The sequence below is a fragment of the Tripterygium wilfordii genome, chromosome 11 (assembly GCF_013401445.1).
Source record: "Tripterygium wilfordii isolate XIE 37 chromosome 11, ASM1340144v1, whole genome shotgun sequence".
Classification (NCBI taxonomy): domain Eukaryota; kingdom Viridiplantae; phylum Streptophyta; class Magnoliopsida; order Celastrales; family Celastraceae; genus Tripterygium; species Tripterygium wilfordii.
Window position 1 is genome coordinate 5,365,693 of NC_052242.1, and position 19,815 is coordinate 5,385,507.

The 19,815-nt window shown below is 36.7% G+C and overlaps 2 protein-coding genes and 1 long non-coding RNA gene across 3 annotated transcripts; all 3 read left to right on the plus strand.

Moving 5' to 3' along the window:
- The first annotated feature begins 11,503 nt into the window (after window positions 1-11,503).
- Window positions 11,504-13,552, plus strand: LOC120008718 (zinc finger BED domain-containing protein RICESLEEPER 3-like). Its single transcript, XM_038859099.1, has 3 exons — window positions 11,504-11,511; window positions 12,378-12,903; window positions 12,986-13,552. Exons 1-3 carry the CDS (start codon window positions 11,504-11,506, stop codon window positions 13,550-13,552), a joined length of 1,101 nt encoding a protein of 366 aa, XP_038715027.1.
- LOC120009941 (zinc finger BED domain-containing protein RICESLEEPER 1-like) lies at window positions 11,746-15,002 on the plus strand. The gene is made up of 4 exons (XM_038860677.1): window positions 11,746-11,770; window positions 12,329-14,430; window positions 14,520-14,589; window positions 14,714-15,002. Exons 2-3 carry the CDS (start codon window positions 13,887-13,889, stop codon window positions 14,537-14,539), a joined length of 564 nt encoding a protein of 187 aa, XP_038716605.1. The 5' UTR covers window positions 11,746-11,770; window positions 12,329-13,886; the 3' UTR covers window positions 14,540-14,589; window positions 14,714-15,002.
- A 681-nt stretch (window positions 15,003-15,683) lies between these two features.
- LOC120009751 lies at window positions 15,684-17,445 on the plus strand. The gene is made up of 2 exons (XR_005470739.1): window positions 15,684-16,187; window positions 17,146-17,445. It is a non-coding gene; the product is annotated as an uncharacterized LOC120009751 (long non-coding RNA).
- The last annotated feature ends 2,370 nt before the right edge of the window (window positions 17,446-19,815 follow it).

Sequence of the window (19,815 nt, forward strand, 5' to 3'; positions counted from 1 at the left end):
TGCTCTCATACCCAAGGAAATACACACCATTATGAATTATCTGTTAAACATTGCAATTAACCCCTTTCTTTTTTCAAAGTATACTGTAAGTTTACTTTTAAGGAAGCAAGTATTTGCATACGGAGTTAAACTCACTGCACACACCTACTTAACAGACTCAAGGAAAAAATCTAATACATGAATTGTACTTCCTAAATTACCCTTTCATCCAATAAAATAAATTTTGTTTTTCTCTCTTAATCAATTTGCCAATTTGTGAAGAGGGTATGCAGGATCAAAAATTTGTTAATGCCTTGGCAACATTGTAATACCCAGATTCTAGCTTAAGTTTTATTAAGATGTAATTTGTGTAATTTAAGAAAGTAAGAGAGGATGGTATTGTAATTTCACTGGTTAAAGTTGTGTAAAAGTAAGAGTAAAGAGCACCACCTCTCTCTTGGTAATTATCAAGGCAATAGATCTTCTTGTTATTTCCACTGGTTTGAACGAAAAACAGAGAGGTTGGTGAACTGCAAGTTACAGAGGAGACCCTTTGGAAGGAGTTGAGGCAGTGCAAAGCAAGCAAAGAGACACTACAGCTGTTAAAAGATTTGGGTATTACCAAAACTCTACCAAGATCCATAATTTGTTTAGTCGAATATAGGTTGATTTCTGTAAAACCTAGAGGTGGGTATTGATTTATATATATATAACGTACCAAGTGTGTTATACTAAATTAGTAACTCCACCAGGATCATCTCTTGGGTATGCTAAATCCAAATATGGAGGTAGAGCCTTTGTGGCAAGACTAGAAGTTTCACTTAGTCTCTGTATCAACATAGTAATGTGTTCAATGTGTAGTAATGTATAAATTTAAAAGTTCTTCACGTTTTGGGTTTTCAAGAGAGGAACGGTTATCAAGTAAACGCCAGGACAGAATTTGGCGGAACTAAGCGTGGTTGGCTTGTTGTGAGTGATACTTAAACTCTTATTTTTCACTGAATGGAAGTTCATGGTTATTACCTAATATTTGAGCATTTTATGGTGTGATTTAATATGAAATGTTTTGGCCTACGTGACATTTATACTCAAGTATGGGATTTTATGATGGAGAGAGTATGGATTACAGAGGTCTTTGGGACCATATTTACTGTACACATAGCCTTTGGGGCGTGCAGTGAGTGTTTATGTTGTCTATGCGCATATGACGAGATTTATGGAATGGTTATCGCTCTGGTTTCTGATCCGTCAACCCAGATGCGAGAGATTGATATGAGTTGTCCATGGCTAAGCGATGGTTTATTTAAAATGGTGTTACGAAAAGTTTATTAACTTATAGTTATATTAATCTTTATTGGCATTCTTACAAAGTTTACTTTTAAACAGTATCTCTCATTGGGCTTTGTAAGCTCACGCGTTTTCGTTTTATTTGTAAATCTACTTTCAGATACATGGCTATACAAGTTGGTTCGTCTTGTTAGAGGTCAAGGAGCACCGTTGACTGGTTGTCCACTTGAAGCCATTAGGATGTATATATTTTGTTTAAATATCTTCCAAATTACAGATAGAATGGTTTGTACTAGACATAAAGAAAGGTTTGTATGATCAAATACTTATGTGACTGTAATTATGGATGCAATGTGCGTGGTTAATACGCTAAATATATTGATAGTAGCCAGAGGCAAATGTTCAATATAGCAGACGAGTTATTCCAAATATAAAGGAAGCTTGCCGAGATTAGTTAATTAATATGTTTCATTAAATGTTTTAAGAGTAATACGGGAGGTAGGTGTTACAAACATAAAAGATTAAAACCCGCACATGTCTACGAATTGGGTTTGCTTGTGGGACACTTGTCTTTTTTCTTCCCTTTGTGCGAAAACTTTCCTTCTTCTTTCTTCCAGTATGAACTTTTGGTTGTTCTCTGAATTTCAGTGGTTCTCTGAATTAACACCTTTCTACTATGCAAGCTAAGTTTGTTGCTTGTTATGGTGCTGCTACTCAAGCAACATTGATGATCATTGATTCTATATCTCGACCTTTGAAGATTTTCTATGACAACAGTGCGGTCGTGTTCTATTCAAAGAACAATAAAAATTCAAAAGGTTGAAAGCACATTGAACTCAAGTATCTCAAAGTAAGAGATCTTGTTAAAAATTAAGATATCATAGTAGAGCAAATTTACACTGCAAGCATGTGAGTGGATCCTTCGACCAAATGTCTTAGACCTATTACCTTCAAGATACATGTTTCTAATATGGGTGTAATAGAGTCTTTTGATGTGCTTGGTTAGTGGGCGATAATTATTCTTATATGTGATGTGTTGCATTTAATCATTAAAGTTAGCTATGTAACATACTAATAGGAAAGGCAACTCAGTGTAATTCCGGACGAGTTGTTGATGTTTTTCCTACTCTCACGTATGCATTTGGTTATTCTATTTTTTATGGGACCCATGGCACATGGATATCTGCGAATCACAAGCGACGTCATGGTGTTTTCTCCACTTCTTCTATTTTTCGTGGGACCCGCACATGTCTGCGAATCGGGTTTGCTTGTGGGACACCTGTCCTTCTTCTTTCTTCCAACATGAACTTTGGGTTGTTCAGAATTTCAGTGGTTCTCTAGATTTCAACTCCTTAGCGTGTTGTTTTTCGATTGTCGATAGTTCATTCACGACGTGTTTGTGGTAATTTCTCTTATTTTATTTTTCTTGCATGTTCTTTCTTTTATCTGCCAGTTTTGTTCTTCTTTTCTTTGGTGTTCTTTTTTGTTCTTTCTTGGTTTTGTTCGATAAGGCTGCAAGTAATTGAAACTTTTCGCAATTGGGCCTCATTTGGATAGCCAAGACACGCCCACACAAACAATGAGTGCAAGCACGTATATATTATATATATGATAATTGATATGCCTAAGACTTTGCTTTTAAATGAGTGTTTTGACCAAATTTTGTACTAATATTTTCTGTATATCAATGCTAGCGTGTGCTCCATGGATGAATCCCACTTGTGAAATGGAAGTTGTCCACAGTACTGTTTAATAGTAAAATGTAATCAACAATAATTGATAGCAAGATTGGAGAGAAATTGATAGTTCGTCTCTGTAATGATATAGAGAAAAGTAATCAAGGGTAATTGATTGCAGTTGTCCACAGGTATTGTCATCTTATTCCAAGAAAAATAATCTATGAATAAATTGGTTCTCAAAATCTTCTTTAATCTGCAGGGGGACAACCACCATGGTTGAACAACATGAAGACTCCAAAAAACATAAGAAATCAGATGTCAACAACAAGAAAAAAGGCAAAAAAAACCTGCAAAATAAATGGTATGGCTGACAAGTACATTCCCGACAAAAACAAAGATAGTGTGATCAACCGGGTGATCACTTATTTTGTGAAATTCAGCATGATGAATAGAGTGGTGTTAAACTGAATGACTTCTTCTCTGTACATATTTTTGCATGCTGACGGTTTTGGCCCTTGCAATGTTAATGGCTTTGGTCACTCTCCAAGGACTTTTGTAAGTCTGGTTCTAATTTTGTGAACATTTTCTGGATGTAGTGTGAATATAATATCATTTGTCATTCCTTCAATTCCTTTAATTTGTGTTTAGTAGGTTGTGGACACAAGTTTCAAAGTTTGTTGTATACAATGTAAGTTAGACATAGCTTGACGTGGGTAACATGGTGACTTCAAAGAGATTAGTAGTGTTAATTATCAAAACAAAAGGGGTGTATTGGGAGATTTAAGTGCATAATCCAATTTTGAGATAATATTGCTTCAAATGGACTGTGTGATATATTCGCCAAGTAGGTAAGACCGTAAGACAGGTAGGTCAAGAAATTATTGATTGATGAGCAAATTAGGGAAAAAAAGCTTTTATCATCTTTGGGAGATTCTAACCTTCTCAAATTTAGAGACTGTGAGGAAAAAAAATAGAATAAGTCAATGGAAAGAATTAAAAAAAAGAAGTGAAATTATAAACTGAACTTATAGTTTTGACGTGAGGTTTATCAATAATAATAATACGTGTAAGTGAAAATGTATATATTTGGGTGTAAATAAGCGACAAACAAAATGTTTTGTTACAGAGATAAAATTATGATTTATTTTAGAAGGGTGGAAGGTACTATAAGTATAGTTAGATTTAATAGTAAATTACGTATGAAATTCTAAAGGATAGTAGTATTTATATGGTTCACTCCAGAAGGAAGAATATCAGGATGGTACCATGTTAAGATTACTAGAATGATGCGAGAACTCAAGTGGTAGTAAGTTGAGAAATCTTCTTATGAACATGGAAGTAGATGAAACAGCTGCATGGAACAATAACATATAGAACAATTGTCTAAAGCCTGTTAAGTATTGATAAAGGTTAATTTAGAGGGCACGGTAAGAATTGTAGTAGTGACAGACGCTTGGATTTGCGGGAACAAAGATAAGATTGCATTTGGTCAGCACTTATCTATATAAATTGGTCATAAGGTAACGGTCTGGCAAGACATAACCAAAGATCGAAATGGAGAGGGATTTTATTATAGTGTCTAAGAGAATGATCTTAGAAGATGTAGTGGCCAAGTTAAACCTTCCTCTGCCTAGCTTTATCTACACTACTCTTCACGACTCAATAAAATTGACGTTGGAGATCACGAATGCACATCGAGGGATTAACCATACAGTTCATGAGAAAAATAGACCTGGTGAACTGATGTGTCAAATATATACATACATTTGTGCATCCTTTACACATAAGTTCATTGCATTTTGAGTTGATTAAGAGTTAATATTGCCTAAGAAAGCTATATTTGCATATTGTAGGTGTCAAGGCAAAAAAGGGAGGAAAAGAGTGCAAAATGAAGATTTGGAGCCCAGTACTGATTTCCGATCGATCGGCCATATTCCCGATCGATCGGACCTCCAAAACACCTAAAGAGACAGATTGTATTTCCGATCGATCGGACACTATTCCCGATCGATCGGCGTACTATTCACAGCACTGCGCAGTTTCGCGGAAAAGACCCGAATTCACGTGTTTCTAAGCCAAAACGACCCCAACTTGTTTTGGAAACGACATAAGAGTTTGGAGAAGTATAAAAGGACATAAGATAGGGTTTTGGAGGAGAGCTTGGAGGCTGGGGAGCTGGATTTCGTGCTACCTCCATTGGAGAGCTTGGAGGCCACCTTGGAGCTTGGAGAAGAAGAGGATCTACAAGGGGGTTTCCTCTCTCCTTTTCTATCCTAGTTTCTATGGTTGATTTCCTTTGTTTAACGATGTATTTTGCTTCCATGAGTGGCTAGATTTCCTACTAGGGTCTTAATGTAACCAAACCTTGAAGATTCAATAAACTTGATTTCCTTATTTCTTGATTTCTCTTTCTCTCTTGATTGTCTATGGGTGTGATTAATGCTTTTGAGTGTTTGGCCATCATTCAATTGATTTGCTGCCTAGATTGAGACCGGAAGGAGATATCTAGGGTTTGCCTCAAGCCATAGATGACATAGGATGCATGAACCATAGGAATATAGGTTTGTGACTTATGCAATCGCTAAATGATTTCCATAGTTCGTAATGGGTTTTTGATATATTAATCCGATTGTTAGGAATAACAGGGATTTATATTGAAAATACGTTTGATGTATCTAGGAATAGAACATTGAATAGGTTGGGAAATCGATTGTCATTATTGAGAGATGAATTAGGGATTAAGGAATCAAGGGAATTGAATTGGATAGGTGAGGTGAAGTTAAGTACCCTAGTGCTTTCCATCCTTGATCTCATATTTGTGTTTGATTTGTTTTTGTTCTTTTTAATTAGTTTAGTAAAAATCAAAACCAATCGCTAATCATTTTCTCCAATTTACATAATTGTAGCTTGTTTGACATTGATTTCTTTTGCCAACACATCCCTAGTGGAAACGATAATTTACTCATCTTTATATTACTTGTGCGATTTGTGCGCTTGCAATTAAATCCATATCATGAACAAACTGCCGAGTTAATGGAGCAACTACAGATAGTGGACAATTATGAGATTCACAACTACAATTGGGCTAAGTTGTATTATTATGATGGATTAGACAGGGCCAGTATGCAATTGGAAGAAGCTTATACCGAGATTCGAACTTTACAGTGGAAAATGGAGATCAAAGAACAAACAAATCGCAATTACCTTGACAAGAATGAATTACTTACCCATCAACTCAAAAAGGTGTAAAGAAAGTATAAGGACCTAAAAAAATAAATTTCAGTCTAAAACCGAAGTATATATATTGTTATTTGACTTATTTGACTTATTTGTTTAGTACTAGGGCACTAGTTGGCAGTTGCCCATGTAAATATGTAACCCAAGCCCATTAGCCATTTAGCCCAGTCCAAGAGATGAGACTTGACTTGAGAGACCAGAGACTTGATAGATCGTGACTTCGTGTTCGTGAGAGTGGACTGAGACAACCCTAGAGGTCAGAGAGGTCGAGTTGCGCCGTTGGGGGTTGGGGGTTGTGGTTGTGCCCGTGGTTGATATGATCCTATGGACATATCAGTCTTTAGCCATTCATTTGTTAATATTCAGTTGTAAACCGACTCTGATGTGGCACTTTTCTCACGTGTGGTTCACGCGTTGGTTTCTCCTTTAAGAGGGAAACTTTGTTGTAAGCGGGAAGTCAGTTTTTGGAAATAAAATTGAGTTACTTTTCCTTTCTTCTCTGTATTTCCTCTGTGCGTTAGGTTTAGGTTGAAAGATCCATATCAATTGGTATCGGAGCTGTTCCCTTCCTGCGTATGCCACGCCATCTAACCCGTGCTGCCGCCATGGATATTAGATTGACGAATCTTGAAGCTAATTTCGATCGTTTAACGACAGCAGTAGATAAATTGCAGTCTTTTGTTGACAATGGGTTGGCCAGTATTACGACCACCATAGAAGCTCACTTGGAGTCCAAGATGATGGCAGGATTTGAGAAGATGGAGTCCAAAATGACAGCGGGATTCGAAAAATTGTGACGTGATTCTGGTCTGAAAGATGTGGAAACCTTGGAAGATGAAGGTCATGTTGATCTAGGGTTTCACAGACCCATTCGAAGAAATGAAGTAACAGAGATGAAGGGTCACATGAACCAAAATCAACGTCATGTTTGGCAGAAAGTGGAGTTCCCGAAATTCTCGGAGGGTGATGATCCGCTGATGTGGATCTACAAAGCAGATCAGTATTTCTCTTTCTATGGCACACAAGACAATCAGAAGGTGTTGATTGTGTCCTTCCATCTGGAAAATGAAGTACTACAATGGTTTCGCTGGATGAACTGTTTACAGACTACTCCACTCTGGGAAGAATTCACTAGGGCTTTATGTCGCGAGTTTGGGCCTACGGAATTCGATGATTTTGCAGAAGCTTTGTTCAAGCTTAAGCAAACGGATGATCTTAAGTCCTTCATCAAGGAATTTCGCAGATTGGCTAATCGCACAACAGGTATAAGCCCTGCATTACTTAAAAGTTGTTTCTTTGGAGGATTGAAACCTGAGTTGCGATTTGATGTTAAGCTGTTAAAGCCTGATACCATACATGATGCCTTTGCTATTGCTTTACAAGTTGATGCTAAATTGAATCATTTGCGTGCTGGATTTGTGAAATCAATTGTTCCTAAAATTGGAAATTTTCCTGTAAATTCCAATTCTAATGTAAAGACAGGAGAGTATAGTTCAAAATTACATGGTACTGAGACTAATGCTCCTGCTAGACTGCCCATTAAAAAAATTACCCCAGAAGAGGTTCAAGATAGAAAAGCTAAGGGGTTATGTTTCTATTGTGATGAAAAATATGTGAGGGGGCATAAATGTGTTAAGAAACAATTATTGATGTTAGAAATGGAACCTGATGGAGATTTATCAGAGGGTGATGATGGATTAAAAAATGAGGAAAAAGGTGTGGCAGAAGCTGATTTTAATCAAATAGAGTTAAGTGCATGTGCCTATTTTGGAATAGCTTCTGTGCAGAATATTAAAACAATGAAAGTTCAAGGAATATTTGAGAATCATCCTGTTGTGGTCCTGTTGGATTCTGGCAGCACACATAATTTTGTGAGTGCTAAATTGGTTAAACAAGTGGGGTTGCATCCTACAAAGACTAAGGAATTTGAAGTAACTATTGCGGATGGGGGAAAAGTCAAGAGTATGGGGTGTTGTAAATTGGCTAGCATTTGTTTGGGAGATTATAAATGTCAATCTGATTTGTTGGTACTGCCTTTGGGGGGTTGTGATGTGGTTTTAGGAGTGCACTGGCTATCTACTGTGAGTCCTGTCCTTTGGGATTTTCAGAAGCTTACTATGCAATTTACTAAAGGTGATAAGACCTATTTGTTGGAGGATACTAGTCATACCTTTCCATTAGTTCAAGATGTTTCTGTCCATCAAATTGAAAAGGTTATGAATGATTCTGGTTTTGGAATATTGTTGTATTCTGTGGAAACTACATCTCAGGATTTTCATGATGATTTAACTGCATCACAAATCTTGGAGTTAGAGAATTTGTTGGAATCCTACGACTCTATTTTCTTGAATCCCACTGCTTTACCTCCAGCTAGGATCCAGGATCATAGGATTCCTTTGGTACATGATGCTAAACCCCCAAGCAGGAGGCCATACCATTATGGACCAGCACAGAAAACTGAAATTGAAAAGGCAGTGCAAGAGCTTCTGCAGGCTGGTTTTATAAGGCAAAGTCATAGTCCATTTTCTTCACCTGTATTACTTGTCAAGAAAAAAGAAGGAACTTGGAGGATGTGTATGGATTATAGGGAGCTTAATAAGCTTACTATTAAGGATAAATACCCAATTCCTCTAATTGATGATCTATTGGATGAATTGTATGGGACACAATATTTTTCTAAGTTGGATCTTAGGGCTGGTTATCATCAAATCAGAATATGTGAGGAGGATATTAAGAAAACTGCATTTAGGACCCATGAAGGGCATTATGAATTCTTAGTTATGCCCTTTGGATTAACCAATGCTCCAGCTACTTTCCAAGGATTAATGAATGATATTTTCAAGCCTTACTTGAGGAAGTTTATTCTAGTCTTTTTTGATGATATATTGGTTTATAGCAAAGGATGGGAGGAACATTTGAATCATTTGAGATTGGCATTTGATATTCTACAACAGAATCAGCTCCTGGTAAAGAAACAAAAATGTGCTTTTGGTCAGTCCAGGGTGGAATACTTAGGCCATGTGGTTTCTAGACAGGGAGTAGCTGCTGATCCTTCAAAAATCCAAGTTATCATGGATTGGCCTGTACCAACTACAGTGAAGGAATTGAGAGGATTTCTTGGACTAACAGGTTATTATAGAAAATTCATACAAGGTTATGGTAGAATATGCCAACCTCTTTATCAATTGACCAAGAAGGATGCTTTTGTATGGACTGAAGAGGCAACTGTGGCTTTTAATAGAATTAAGCAGATTATGACTTCACCTCAGGTATTGGCTTTGCCTAATTTTGATATAGAATTTGAGATTGAATGTGATGCTTCTGATAAAGGAATAGGGGCGGTGTTACAGCAAGGGGGCAGACCAGTTGCTTTCTATAGCCAAGCATTGGGACCTAGAAATCAATCTCTGTCCACATATGAAAAGGAACTAATAGCAATTGTACATGCAGTAAAGAAATGGCACAACTATTTGCAGGGAAGGCACTTCGTAATTAAAACTGACCATCATACTTTGAAGCATTTTCTCCATCAGAAGGCAAATACTGCATTTCAACAAAAATGGGTGGCAAAATTATTAGGATTTGATTATGAGATTCATTATAAACATGGGGTTGACAATGTCGTAGCTGATGCTTTATCTAGAGTCTCTGGTTCACCTCTTTTATTGGAATTACCAAAGCCATCTGACCCTGAAGCCTTGTCTGGAGTACAACCGCAGATATATAACCAAGAACATCAGAGTCAGATGGGTGCAAGGGAGGCAGGAGAAAATTTGGCCATTTCTTATCCATATTTTGGGTGGATTGATGATTTAAGAAGGCATGTAGAGAGTGATGAATGGATTTTAGCCAAATTACAAGAGTTCAGGAAGGATATCAGTGAAGGAAAAACTTCCAAGTTCTCTTTTAATAATGGCCTTTTGAGATATAAATCCAGGATAGTGATAAGTCCAACTTCTTGTTGGAAGAAGAGATTGTTTGATGAATTCCATTCTACACCCACAGCTGGACATCCTGGAGTTTTGAGAACATATCAGAGATTAAAAAAGGGATTTTATTGGATAGGCATGAAAAAGGATATCAGGAATTTGGTGGCCGAATGTTCAACTTGTCAAGCGAATAAGTATGAAAATGTGGCTCCACCAGGTTTAATGCAACCACTGCCTATACCAGAACAAGTTTGGCAGGATATCAGTATGGATTTCATTGTATCCTTGCCAAATTGTAGAGGAAGAACTGTGATTATGGTCGTTGTAGACAGGTTAAGCAAGTATGGCCATTTTATAGCTCTATCTCATCCCTATTCTGCTGAAACAGTGGCTCAAGTTTTTGTAGAAAACATCTTTAAATTGCATGGTATGCCTAAAACAGTGGTGAGTGATAGGGACCCTGTGTTCCTTAGCATGTTTTGGAAGGAATTTTTCAAACTTCAAGGATCACAACTTTGTATGAGTTCCGGATATCACCCACAAAGCGATGGACAAACGGAAGTTGTGAATCGATGCTTGGAAACGTATTTGAGATGTTTTACAAGTTTACAACCAAGGAAGTGGTTGCCATGGGCTGAGTGGAGTTACAACACTTCCTATCACACAACAGCCAAGTCTTCTCCCTTTGAAATTCTTTATGGCTATGCTCCACCTCATGTTCTTAATTATGAGGTTGGCAGTGCTAAGCTCAATATATTGGAGCAGGTTCTGTTGGATAGGGATAGAATATTGGCTATGCTCAGGCAAAATCTGCAGTTAGCTCAAGAGAGAATGATATCACAGGCTAACAAACACAGAACTGAAAGGGTATTTGAGATTGGAGACTTGGTGTATTTGAAGTTGTTGCCATATCAATTGCCATCCTTGTCTGTTCATACTTTCACAAAGCTGCATCCCAGATTTTATGGCCCATTTGAGATACTAGCTAAAGTGGGTACTGCTGCTTATCGTTTGAAGCTGCCAGAAGGATCAAAAATCCATCCAGTATTCCATGTCAGTTGTCTCAAGAAGAAGTTGGGACTCAATGTCACCTCCACACTTACTTTACCACAAGTATCAGACAAGGGTTTGGAACAACAAGCTGTACCATTTGCTGTGTTGCAGAGGAGGGTTTATCGCAAAGGAAATCAAGCGGGAACTCAACTGCTCATTCATTGGCAGGAGCAGAATGCTGATGATGCAACTTGGGAAGACTATGAAGACTTTGTTGCTAAATATCCCAATTTCCAGTTTTAGCTTTGATGTGTCATAATTGTCAAACTGGTATTATGTTAGTTTGATATTGTATTGTTTAGCTTGTTCTGATTGCCTTTAAGAGCAAGGTGTTTGTCAATGGGGAAGTATTGATATGATCCTATGGACATATCAGTCTTTAGCCATTCATTTGTTAATATTCAGTTGTAAACCGACTCTGATGTGGCACTTTTCTCACGTGTGGTTCACGCGTTGGTTTCTCCTTTAAGAGGGAAACTTTGTTGTAAGCGGGAAGTCAGTTTTTGGAAATAAAATTGAGTTACTTTTCCTTTCTTCTCTGTATTTCCTCTGTGCGTTAGGTTTAGGTTGAAAGATCCATATCAGTGGTTCAATCTTCGACAAGAGGTAAACCCTTCAAAGTTCAATCTCCGACCTAAAGCTTTTGTGTAGTTGACCCTTCGATCTTTGACAGTATGTGTGCTTCTAGTTTGTTTTTGGTTCCACTTCTGCAGTCTTTTTGATACATATATGCCGTGCCCGTGGTTCTTAAGAATCTAGTTCTTTGATGTTTTGTTGATGATGAATAACTGTGGCTTGTGCATTTGTATCTACTCCATGTTTTTGATATTGGGCTTTGCTATATTTGCTTCTTCACAACGATAATGTGTAGCTCGAATGTCTGATTTTACTTGCTGTTTTGGTGCTCAATATTGGCCCCTGGTTTTGGTGTATTCGTATTTCTTTGTCTTTTAATTTATTCAAATTTCTTTGCCTATTCGAATTTCTTTGAATTGCAATCAGCCAAGCCAATCAAATACTTTGATCTTCATTTCATATTTTCATGTTTGACTTTAGCCTTTAGCTTAATAGCTTCCCACTCAGCTCAGCCACTCTTAATAGTTTATACTGCAGTAGACAGTAGTTATTTTACCATGTTTATGATTGGATTTCAATATTTTCTAGATGTCGAGCTTTCAATCGGTCTCTGTCAATAACTCAATTGACCATGAAGATTTGAAGAAGAAGAACTGCCACAGCAAGTGGCAGAAGGTGGGGGTGGTGGTTTTGGTGAAGGACTTGGAGGAGAAGGAAGCTCTATGCCTACACCAATCACCCTAGAAAGTGCGGGGACCAATCAAAAAAAGCGAACAAGAAAAGTATTGAATGAGAGGTCTGATGTGTGGACTGATTTTACTAAGTCCCCAAATCGAGAGACATGTTCTTGCAATCATTGTGGGATTATGTACAAGTGCCACTCATCGAGGAATGGAACATCCACACTTAAGCAACACTTGATGCGATGCAAACGCAAGCCTAGGGCAAGTGGTCAACAAACGGAGTTGGCATTCAATCAAACAGGGAAAGGGGATGTTTCCACATGGAAGTATGATTCGAAGGTCATTAATGATGAATTAACTTGTATGATAGTTGAATGCGAGTTGCCATTCAAGTTCGTTGAGCATCCACGGTTTAAGAGTTTTTGGGCGGCATTGTGTCCAAGGTACAATCCTCCTACAAGGCCTACTGTTAGGAAGAAGGTGATTCACAAGTATGATGATATTACCAAAAAATTGAAGAAGATTTTTCAAAACAATGGTTCAAATGTCTCTTTAACCACAGACACGTGGACATCACAGCAAAGGCAGAGTTATATGGTCATCACTGCTCACTTCATTGATAGTGACTGGAATTTGCAAAAAAAGATTATCAACTTTAGGTCAATTACTAGACACAGGTGAGGCTATGGGTAGAGTAATCAAAAACTGCTTAAAAGATTGGGAGATCAAGAAGCTTTTCACTATAACAGTCGATAATGCCAGTTCCAATGATCATTTTGTCAACTACTTGAAGAGGAGATTTGCTAGTATCGCACTAGGTGATTATGTGCATATGAGATGTGTTGCACACATAATCAACCTAGTCGTTTCAGAAGGCATGAAAGAAACAATTGATTCTATTAATCGAGTTCGTGCTGCAGTTCAATTTATTCGAGCTTCATCTGTAAGAATTCACAAGTTCAAAGAATGTGTAGAGATGGAAAGAATTAAAAGCAAGAGCTTGTTGTGCTTAGATGTGTGCACTAGATGGAACTCGACTTTCTTGATGTTAGAAGCTGCTCAGAAGTTTGAATCTGCATTTGAAAGATTTGAGGAGTTGAGCCACATATTACGAGTGAGCTATCACTAGAAGGTGGAATGCCAAAGCAAGAAGATTGGAGTAATGTCAGAAGATTGGTGACTTTTCTTCGTTACTTTTATGAGCTTATATTGAAGGTATCTGGCACTTCTTATGTTACTTCTAATAATTTCTTTCATGATTTGAATATACTATATTATGTGTTACATGGGATGAAGGGTTCTAATGATGCTCAAATGAGCTCGATGGCTGATAGGATGATTGCAAAGTGTGAAAAATATTGGGGGGGGGGGGGAAATCTGATAAATTAAACATATTGATCTTTGTTGTGGTTGTGTTCGATTCGAGATACAAGTTGTAATATGTAACTCTGGTATTGAAAGAGATGTATGAAGAATCTATTGCAATTGAGGTTGTTGAGAAGGTGAAGTCCACCACATTCAAGATGTTTAATGAATACAAAAATGAGCATTTGGTGCAAAATCCTCTTCCAAGTGAATCTTCTTCTTCATTTGCTGCCATTAGAATTGAGGAACAATCAGCTGAAAATCGAGCAAAAGTTAGGTTTAGACTGTTGCATTCTGAAGTTGGAGGTGGAGAAAACCTAGCTGAGTTGGATAAATATCTAGGAGAAGGCATTGAAAATGTAAAGGATGGGGATAGTTTTAATGTGTTGACTTGGTGGAAGATTAATTCATCTAGGTTTCCTATCCTTTCGGTTATAGCTCGGGACCTCTTCGCAATTCCAATTTCTACAGTGGCATCTGAATCTGCATTTAGTATAGGTGGACGAGTGTTGGATTCATTTAGGAGCTCCCTCACCCCTCATATTGTTGAATCGCTTATTTGTGTGGAGGATTGGATTGGAAGTTTACCTTTTCAGAAATTGATGGAGGAAGATTTGGGAGAGCAAGAGGCATTTGAACAAGGTAAAATAAAACTAAGACCATTACTTTTTTTATACTTTATATAAATGAATTATGAATGTTTATTTGACTATTCTTTCTTCTTACTATAGAGATGGCTAGGAATAACTGATAAGAACAATGGTGCAACAACTGCCAACTAAGACTCGATTTTGGCAAAAGGTATGAGAATGTGACTATATAATCTATATAGTCTTACTTAATTTTTAAGTTTCAACATTACTTATTATTTCTTAATGTGTGATGTTTTAACACTTCATTCTTTGTTTTATTGTTTTTCTTATAGGTGATGGTGACTGACTGACTGGTCTAGTGATCTTTGGCTGATTGGCTTGGCCTTGCCTCTTTGTTGGCTATTTGCTTTGTGGCTTATGCCTCTTTATATTTGGTGTTCAACAGTTTATTGTATTAGAAGTGGACTTTTGGACTGTTTTGGATAGCTTAGAGTATAATTGATTTATTGTATTTGTCTATTTGAAGTCTTATTTGAATTTTTTTCCAGTTTTTGTACTATATTTTTGAACTCTGTAAATTGTAATATTTTTATTTTGAGTGAACTGTCCAGATTTGAGATTTGTATGAAGAATTTGTATTGGCCGGTTTAAACCGAATAAACCGATCCGAAACCGAATATTTCGGTTCGGTTTATAACGGTTTATACTTCATCGACGGTTTGGTCAGGTTTGGTTAGAATACAAACCGAATAAGTTCGGTTTCGGTTTGAAAATGGACCAAAACCCGATATTTACACCCCTAGCTATATTGACATGTTTAACAGGTACAGTGAGTGATATTGTGGTATTTTGACAATATCAAATTAATTTCTTATAATCAAGATTTTGAAGGATACGATGTATATTATAAGTTGATGGAAGAATAAATTATGTGGGAATAAGGTGATTAATCTAACTTATATACACAACAAATCACAAGTAAAATCGCAAGAGAAATTGTGAAATGAATAGTAATGACAAATCACAAGTAAAATCACAGGAAGATTTGTTGGCGATTATTTTCACATTCTAAGAAATATCAACTACCATTGTATGTGATAACGAAAGACTTGGCTACTTATATATCGATAAATCAGTATGTTTCTATAGAAGTATGTTTTTTATGCTTAAGAGGGAGGAAAGAGTAAGCCTGTGATAATAGAATGAGCAAACACATAAACAAGATAGCTTACATCTTTATCCCGTCACTTTTTTTTCCTTTTCTAAAGAAATGAACTTTAAGTGGTAGGGTTGCACAAAACCCGTAAGCAACCGGACCCAACCCGTGATAAATTCGACCCCAATCCTTAAAGAACAATTCAAATATAGGTTGAAATAGCTTACCCGTTTACAGAACCTTCATCTAACCCGATCCGTATTAACCTAACCCGACCTTACATACATAAAACGACCTCGTTTTATCTATACATAAACATAACTATGTAAATCAAATATCCTAACCCTAATAATCTCTCACTCTCACGACTCTCTACTCTTAGACTCTCACCAGCAACGACGCACTTCCTGCCTCTTGGTTCCTACTTCCGACACGCGAACTAGCAGACTTGCAGTTGCAGCCTTGTAGGTCGCTACTACTGCCTACTGCTTCCACGTTTCCCATACGCGAATATCACAAAGTCAGTCTCAAGTAGGATCTCTCACTCTCTCACGATTTCGAATCGATATCACAAGAGAAGGAGCAAGCCCAGAGTGGGCTACTGGTAGAAGGCACTGCCCCAAGCCCAACCTCTGCCATTGCTTCTTAAGGTTCTCTATTGTTCTGTACTTCTCTCTACCAAGTGCCAACCCTTATAACTACTTGTAATATTGATTTGATTGTTTTTTCTGATTGATTTGCATAAATGATTGCTATTCAACTATTCATGCTAATAAAAAAATGTCCATAGTGACTTACTGTCATTGACTTTATATTCGGGTGTTTATTGGTTTCGTTAATTGGGTGTTTAGGGGTTTGCTTCTTAAGGTTCTCTATTGGTTAATCATGTGTTTAGGGGTTTGGTTAATTGAATATTTTTCTATGAATATTATTTTTGATTAGTTTTGAATTATATTTTTGACAGGTTCATGTTTAAGAACTTTGAATATGTTGAACTTAATTGTGAATACTGAATACTTGAATAGACAGGTGAAAGTTACTTCTTAATTTGGGTCATATATGCATGTCCCCTTGTTTAGGACTCCAGTGCCAGGCCCAAGCGGCAGACCAATTCCAAACTGAGCAGAACCTATTATAAACCTGACCCAACCCATATCTATCCGACCCCAAACCCGCATGAAACCGAACCAACCCAACCCCCTAGAAATCAAAGGTCAGTTAAGGATTTGATGATGTGCAATCCGAACCTTACGGGTCAGATGAGGTATTCTCCCAAAACCAACCCAAACCAACCCATGTGCAGCCCTATTAAGTGGTGTTTCTTTGATTATCTCACTGTAGGAATATGTAATTACTTGGCCAATATATATTATAATGAATTTTCCTCCGCACATTTTTTAAGGAGTATATTACTATGGAATGATCAAGTTTCCTCTCGAATATCCATGTTTCCAGATTGCGTTTGTTGTGAGTATATTATCCATTATGTGGATCAAAAATTTTAAGTAAGTTTGTTGTGAATATATTTTACCCAAGCATATCTCTTGAAACAATGACTTTGTCAGCAAAGAACAATGGCGATGAAGATTTTCTTGGTCTTTGATGCAGCTCTTGCTTTTATGACAAACATATATGAAAACAGAGACGGGTCTGACACAACAAATCCATACCAAGATTTTTTCTTAACAAATAACTATGACAATGCAGGGCCAATAATTGAAGTTGAACATCTTAATTGTATTTGCTTATCAATTTACTTCTTTTTCCTTTTGTTGAAGCTTTTTTGTCATATATTATTTATTATGTCACTAGGCTCACAGCAGTGATGATCTCCCATTTTGATTTTTTTTTTCTTTATTTCATTCATGGTGATTGAGGTTTTCTCATGCCTTCTTTTTGTTATTGGAAGTTCTTCTTGCATTTGCTCTCAATTTTCATGAATAAATTGGCTGAAAAATATCAAAGAAAGTGATTTGCATTCAAATAAAATTGTCAATTCTTTTTGTATGATCTTCGGTTGGCCGACAGAGCATCCCTTAAACAATTACATATCGGAAAAACAAAAGTTAAATCTAATAAAAAAAACTTCAGCAGTTGGTATCTTGATTTGTTTGAAGGCAATGAGCTCGCAGCGGAGCGCAGGTGATTTGCTAGTTGTTCTTTAAATGCCCATATAAGCTTGGTGTGATTTTTCTTGATTGTACTTGAAAATTAATGTCGTTTCAAGTATGATATATCTCAAGGATGACATTATCCAAATATAAAGCAAAGAGATATACATAAAGTTTTCCATTACGGGATTTCTTCAGCTTTTATGAGCTCAAGAGAAATCATATAAATGAATGAAGATGAAGCATTTTTTATCACATTCGGTTGCTTGCCTTACTACACTTCCATTCTTGATCTATGTAAAGTCACTCATATTTGTGAATATGAATTGGTTTTGTGTCGCTTAATGACATGATAACGCCATGTTTCGATGTTAGTCTTACGTTTCGATATTAGTGTTTTTATTGGACCGGATTGATCTGAGGTGACCGTCTCATAGCTATATATTTTCATGTGGCCACATAAGTTTTAAACTATTTCTTTGGTCTAATTATTTTCTTAAACCTATTTTCTTACAAGTGACAAAATCAATTAAAGTCGCCCAAGTGAGCGAATGTTGGAATAATTTCAACTATAAGGTTAATTCCAACAATAATATGGGCTTATTTAATTGTGATTTTGATTTTATAAAATGAACCAAAGGCTATAGCTCTTGAGACAATGTGGTATGCCTAATTTTGTGTGATTCCTAAAGTTACGATCTATAAACACACCTCATTGGTATTATGTAGTATGTATGGGTTTGGGCAAAATTAAGTGTAAGCTCAATTATGTCCCATATAAAGTTTATTAAAGGGTTAGGTCCCCTCTCCACTCTAAAACTTTTACGGAGCCTATTATGCCCACAAAAGTCTAGAGCAGGAGAGGAAGACCTCTGTCTAATTTTTTATTTCTGTTTTGCAGGTTGTTGATCAAGAAGGAATCCATGGTTGAAATTGGTATGTAGTCTAATACAATTTTCGGATGTTGATCATGCTTTACAATTTATGGTTTAAGTTCTTGTATTTGATCTAACTAAGTTCTTACAAAAGAGACAATAGGACATCAGATGGGATGGCCTGGAACACAAGGAGGAAGAGAGCAAAGAAAAGAGACAACTAAATATGAAACAAATTAAAATAGAAAAAAAGAAATAAACTATAATGGAGATTAACACCTTTCTAAAAACATTTTCAGAGATATAAACAAATAAAAAACAAACAAAACATATATCAGATAAACAAATAAATTAATATAGATAGTCGACGATATCAGATTGAGTTGAAAATCGCACAGTTGATTCTAAGTAGCGTGTACTTTCAAAATAGTGACTATTTTCACTATTCTTGTTGATTTTTAAGCCTTTAAATATGAAAATTTTCAAATTTATTAGTGTTGTCACCAAAAAGTGGCCCAAGGTGGTGATGAATTACAGGTGTGTCAAGGTTTATAGTTTCCTACACTAATTTGAATGAAATGCACCCAATGTAAATAGGACTTCTATCTTGAATGAACTATCTTGGGACCTCAATAGTTCTAGGTTTCCCAACTCCATTGAAGTGCGCTTTGTTGAGATTGGAATGAAGAAAAATATATAGACACCAAGAACAATGTACACAATGATTGTTGGCATTGAAACTTGACAAGAATAAATACAAAGGAATTTGGAATGAACAATATGATATTTGCTCGAAATTGACAAGGATTTAGAAAGTAATTAGAATGCTAGATGCTCGGAAGCTTGATAGTGCCTTTAGGCTTGAGTTTTTGTCTGTCTGTCTGTTTGACTGTTTTTTGTGTTTTGTCTCTTCCTCTTCTCTGTCTATCTACCATCTTTTATAAGCTCTGTCTTGGACGAAATTCTCCCTCCATATACCATGATCTTGTTGCAGTTATCCCCTCATTTGTGCCATGTTCTGTCAGTTAGAGGCCACTACCACCTCTTTATATAAGCTTTTCCCTTTCTTCTCTCATAGGCTGCCATGTGGACCGCCTTGTTGTAACTGCCATAACCTCTTAGGCCATGCTTCTCAACAATTGGGCTTCTCTTCCTCTCCAATATGGGCTTATAGGCTGTAATATTCCAGATAACAATAAGCTGCACCATGGGCTTTACACATGTTTTAAGCCCATTAGGCCCAACATATTTTTGGTGTGAACAATTGCCCCCCCAGCTTGAATTCAACTATT

Coding starts and splice junctions, on each gene's coding strand:
- LOC120009941 (XM_038860677.1), top strand. CDS start 13,887: ATGTATGAAGAATCTATTGCAATTGAGGTTGTTGAGAAGGTGAAGTCC. Junction 14,431..14,519: donor GCAAGAGGCATTTGAACAAG/GTAAAATAAAAC, acceptor TTCTTACTATAG/AGATGGCTAGGAATAACTGA.
- LOC120008718 (XM_038859099.1), top strand. Junction 12,904..12,985: donor GGCCTACTGTTAGGAAGAAG/GTGATTCACAAG, acceptor CTTTAACCACAG/ACACGTGGACATCACAGCAA.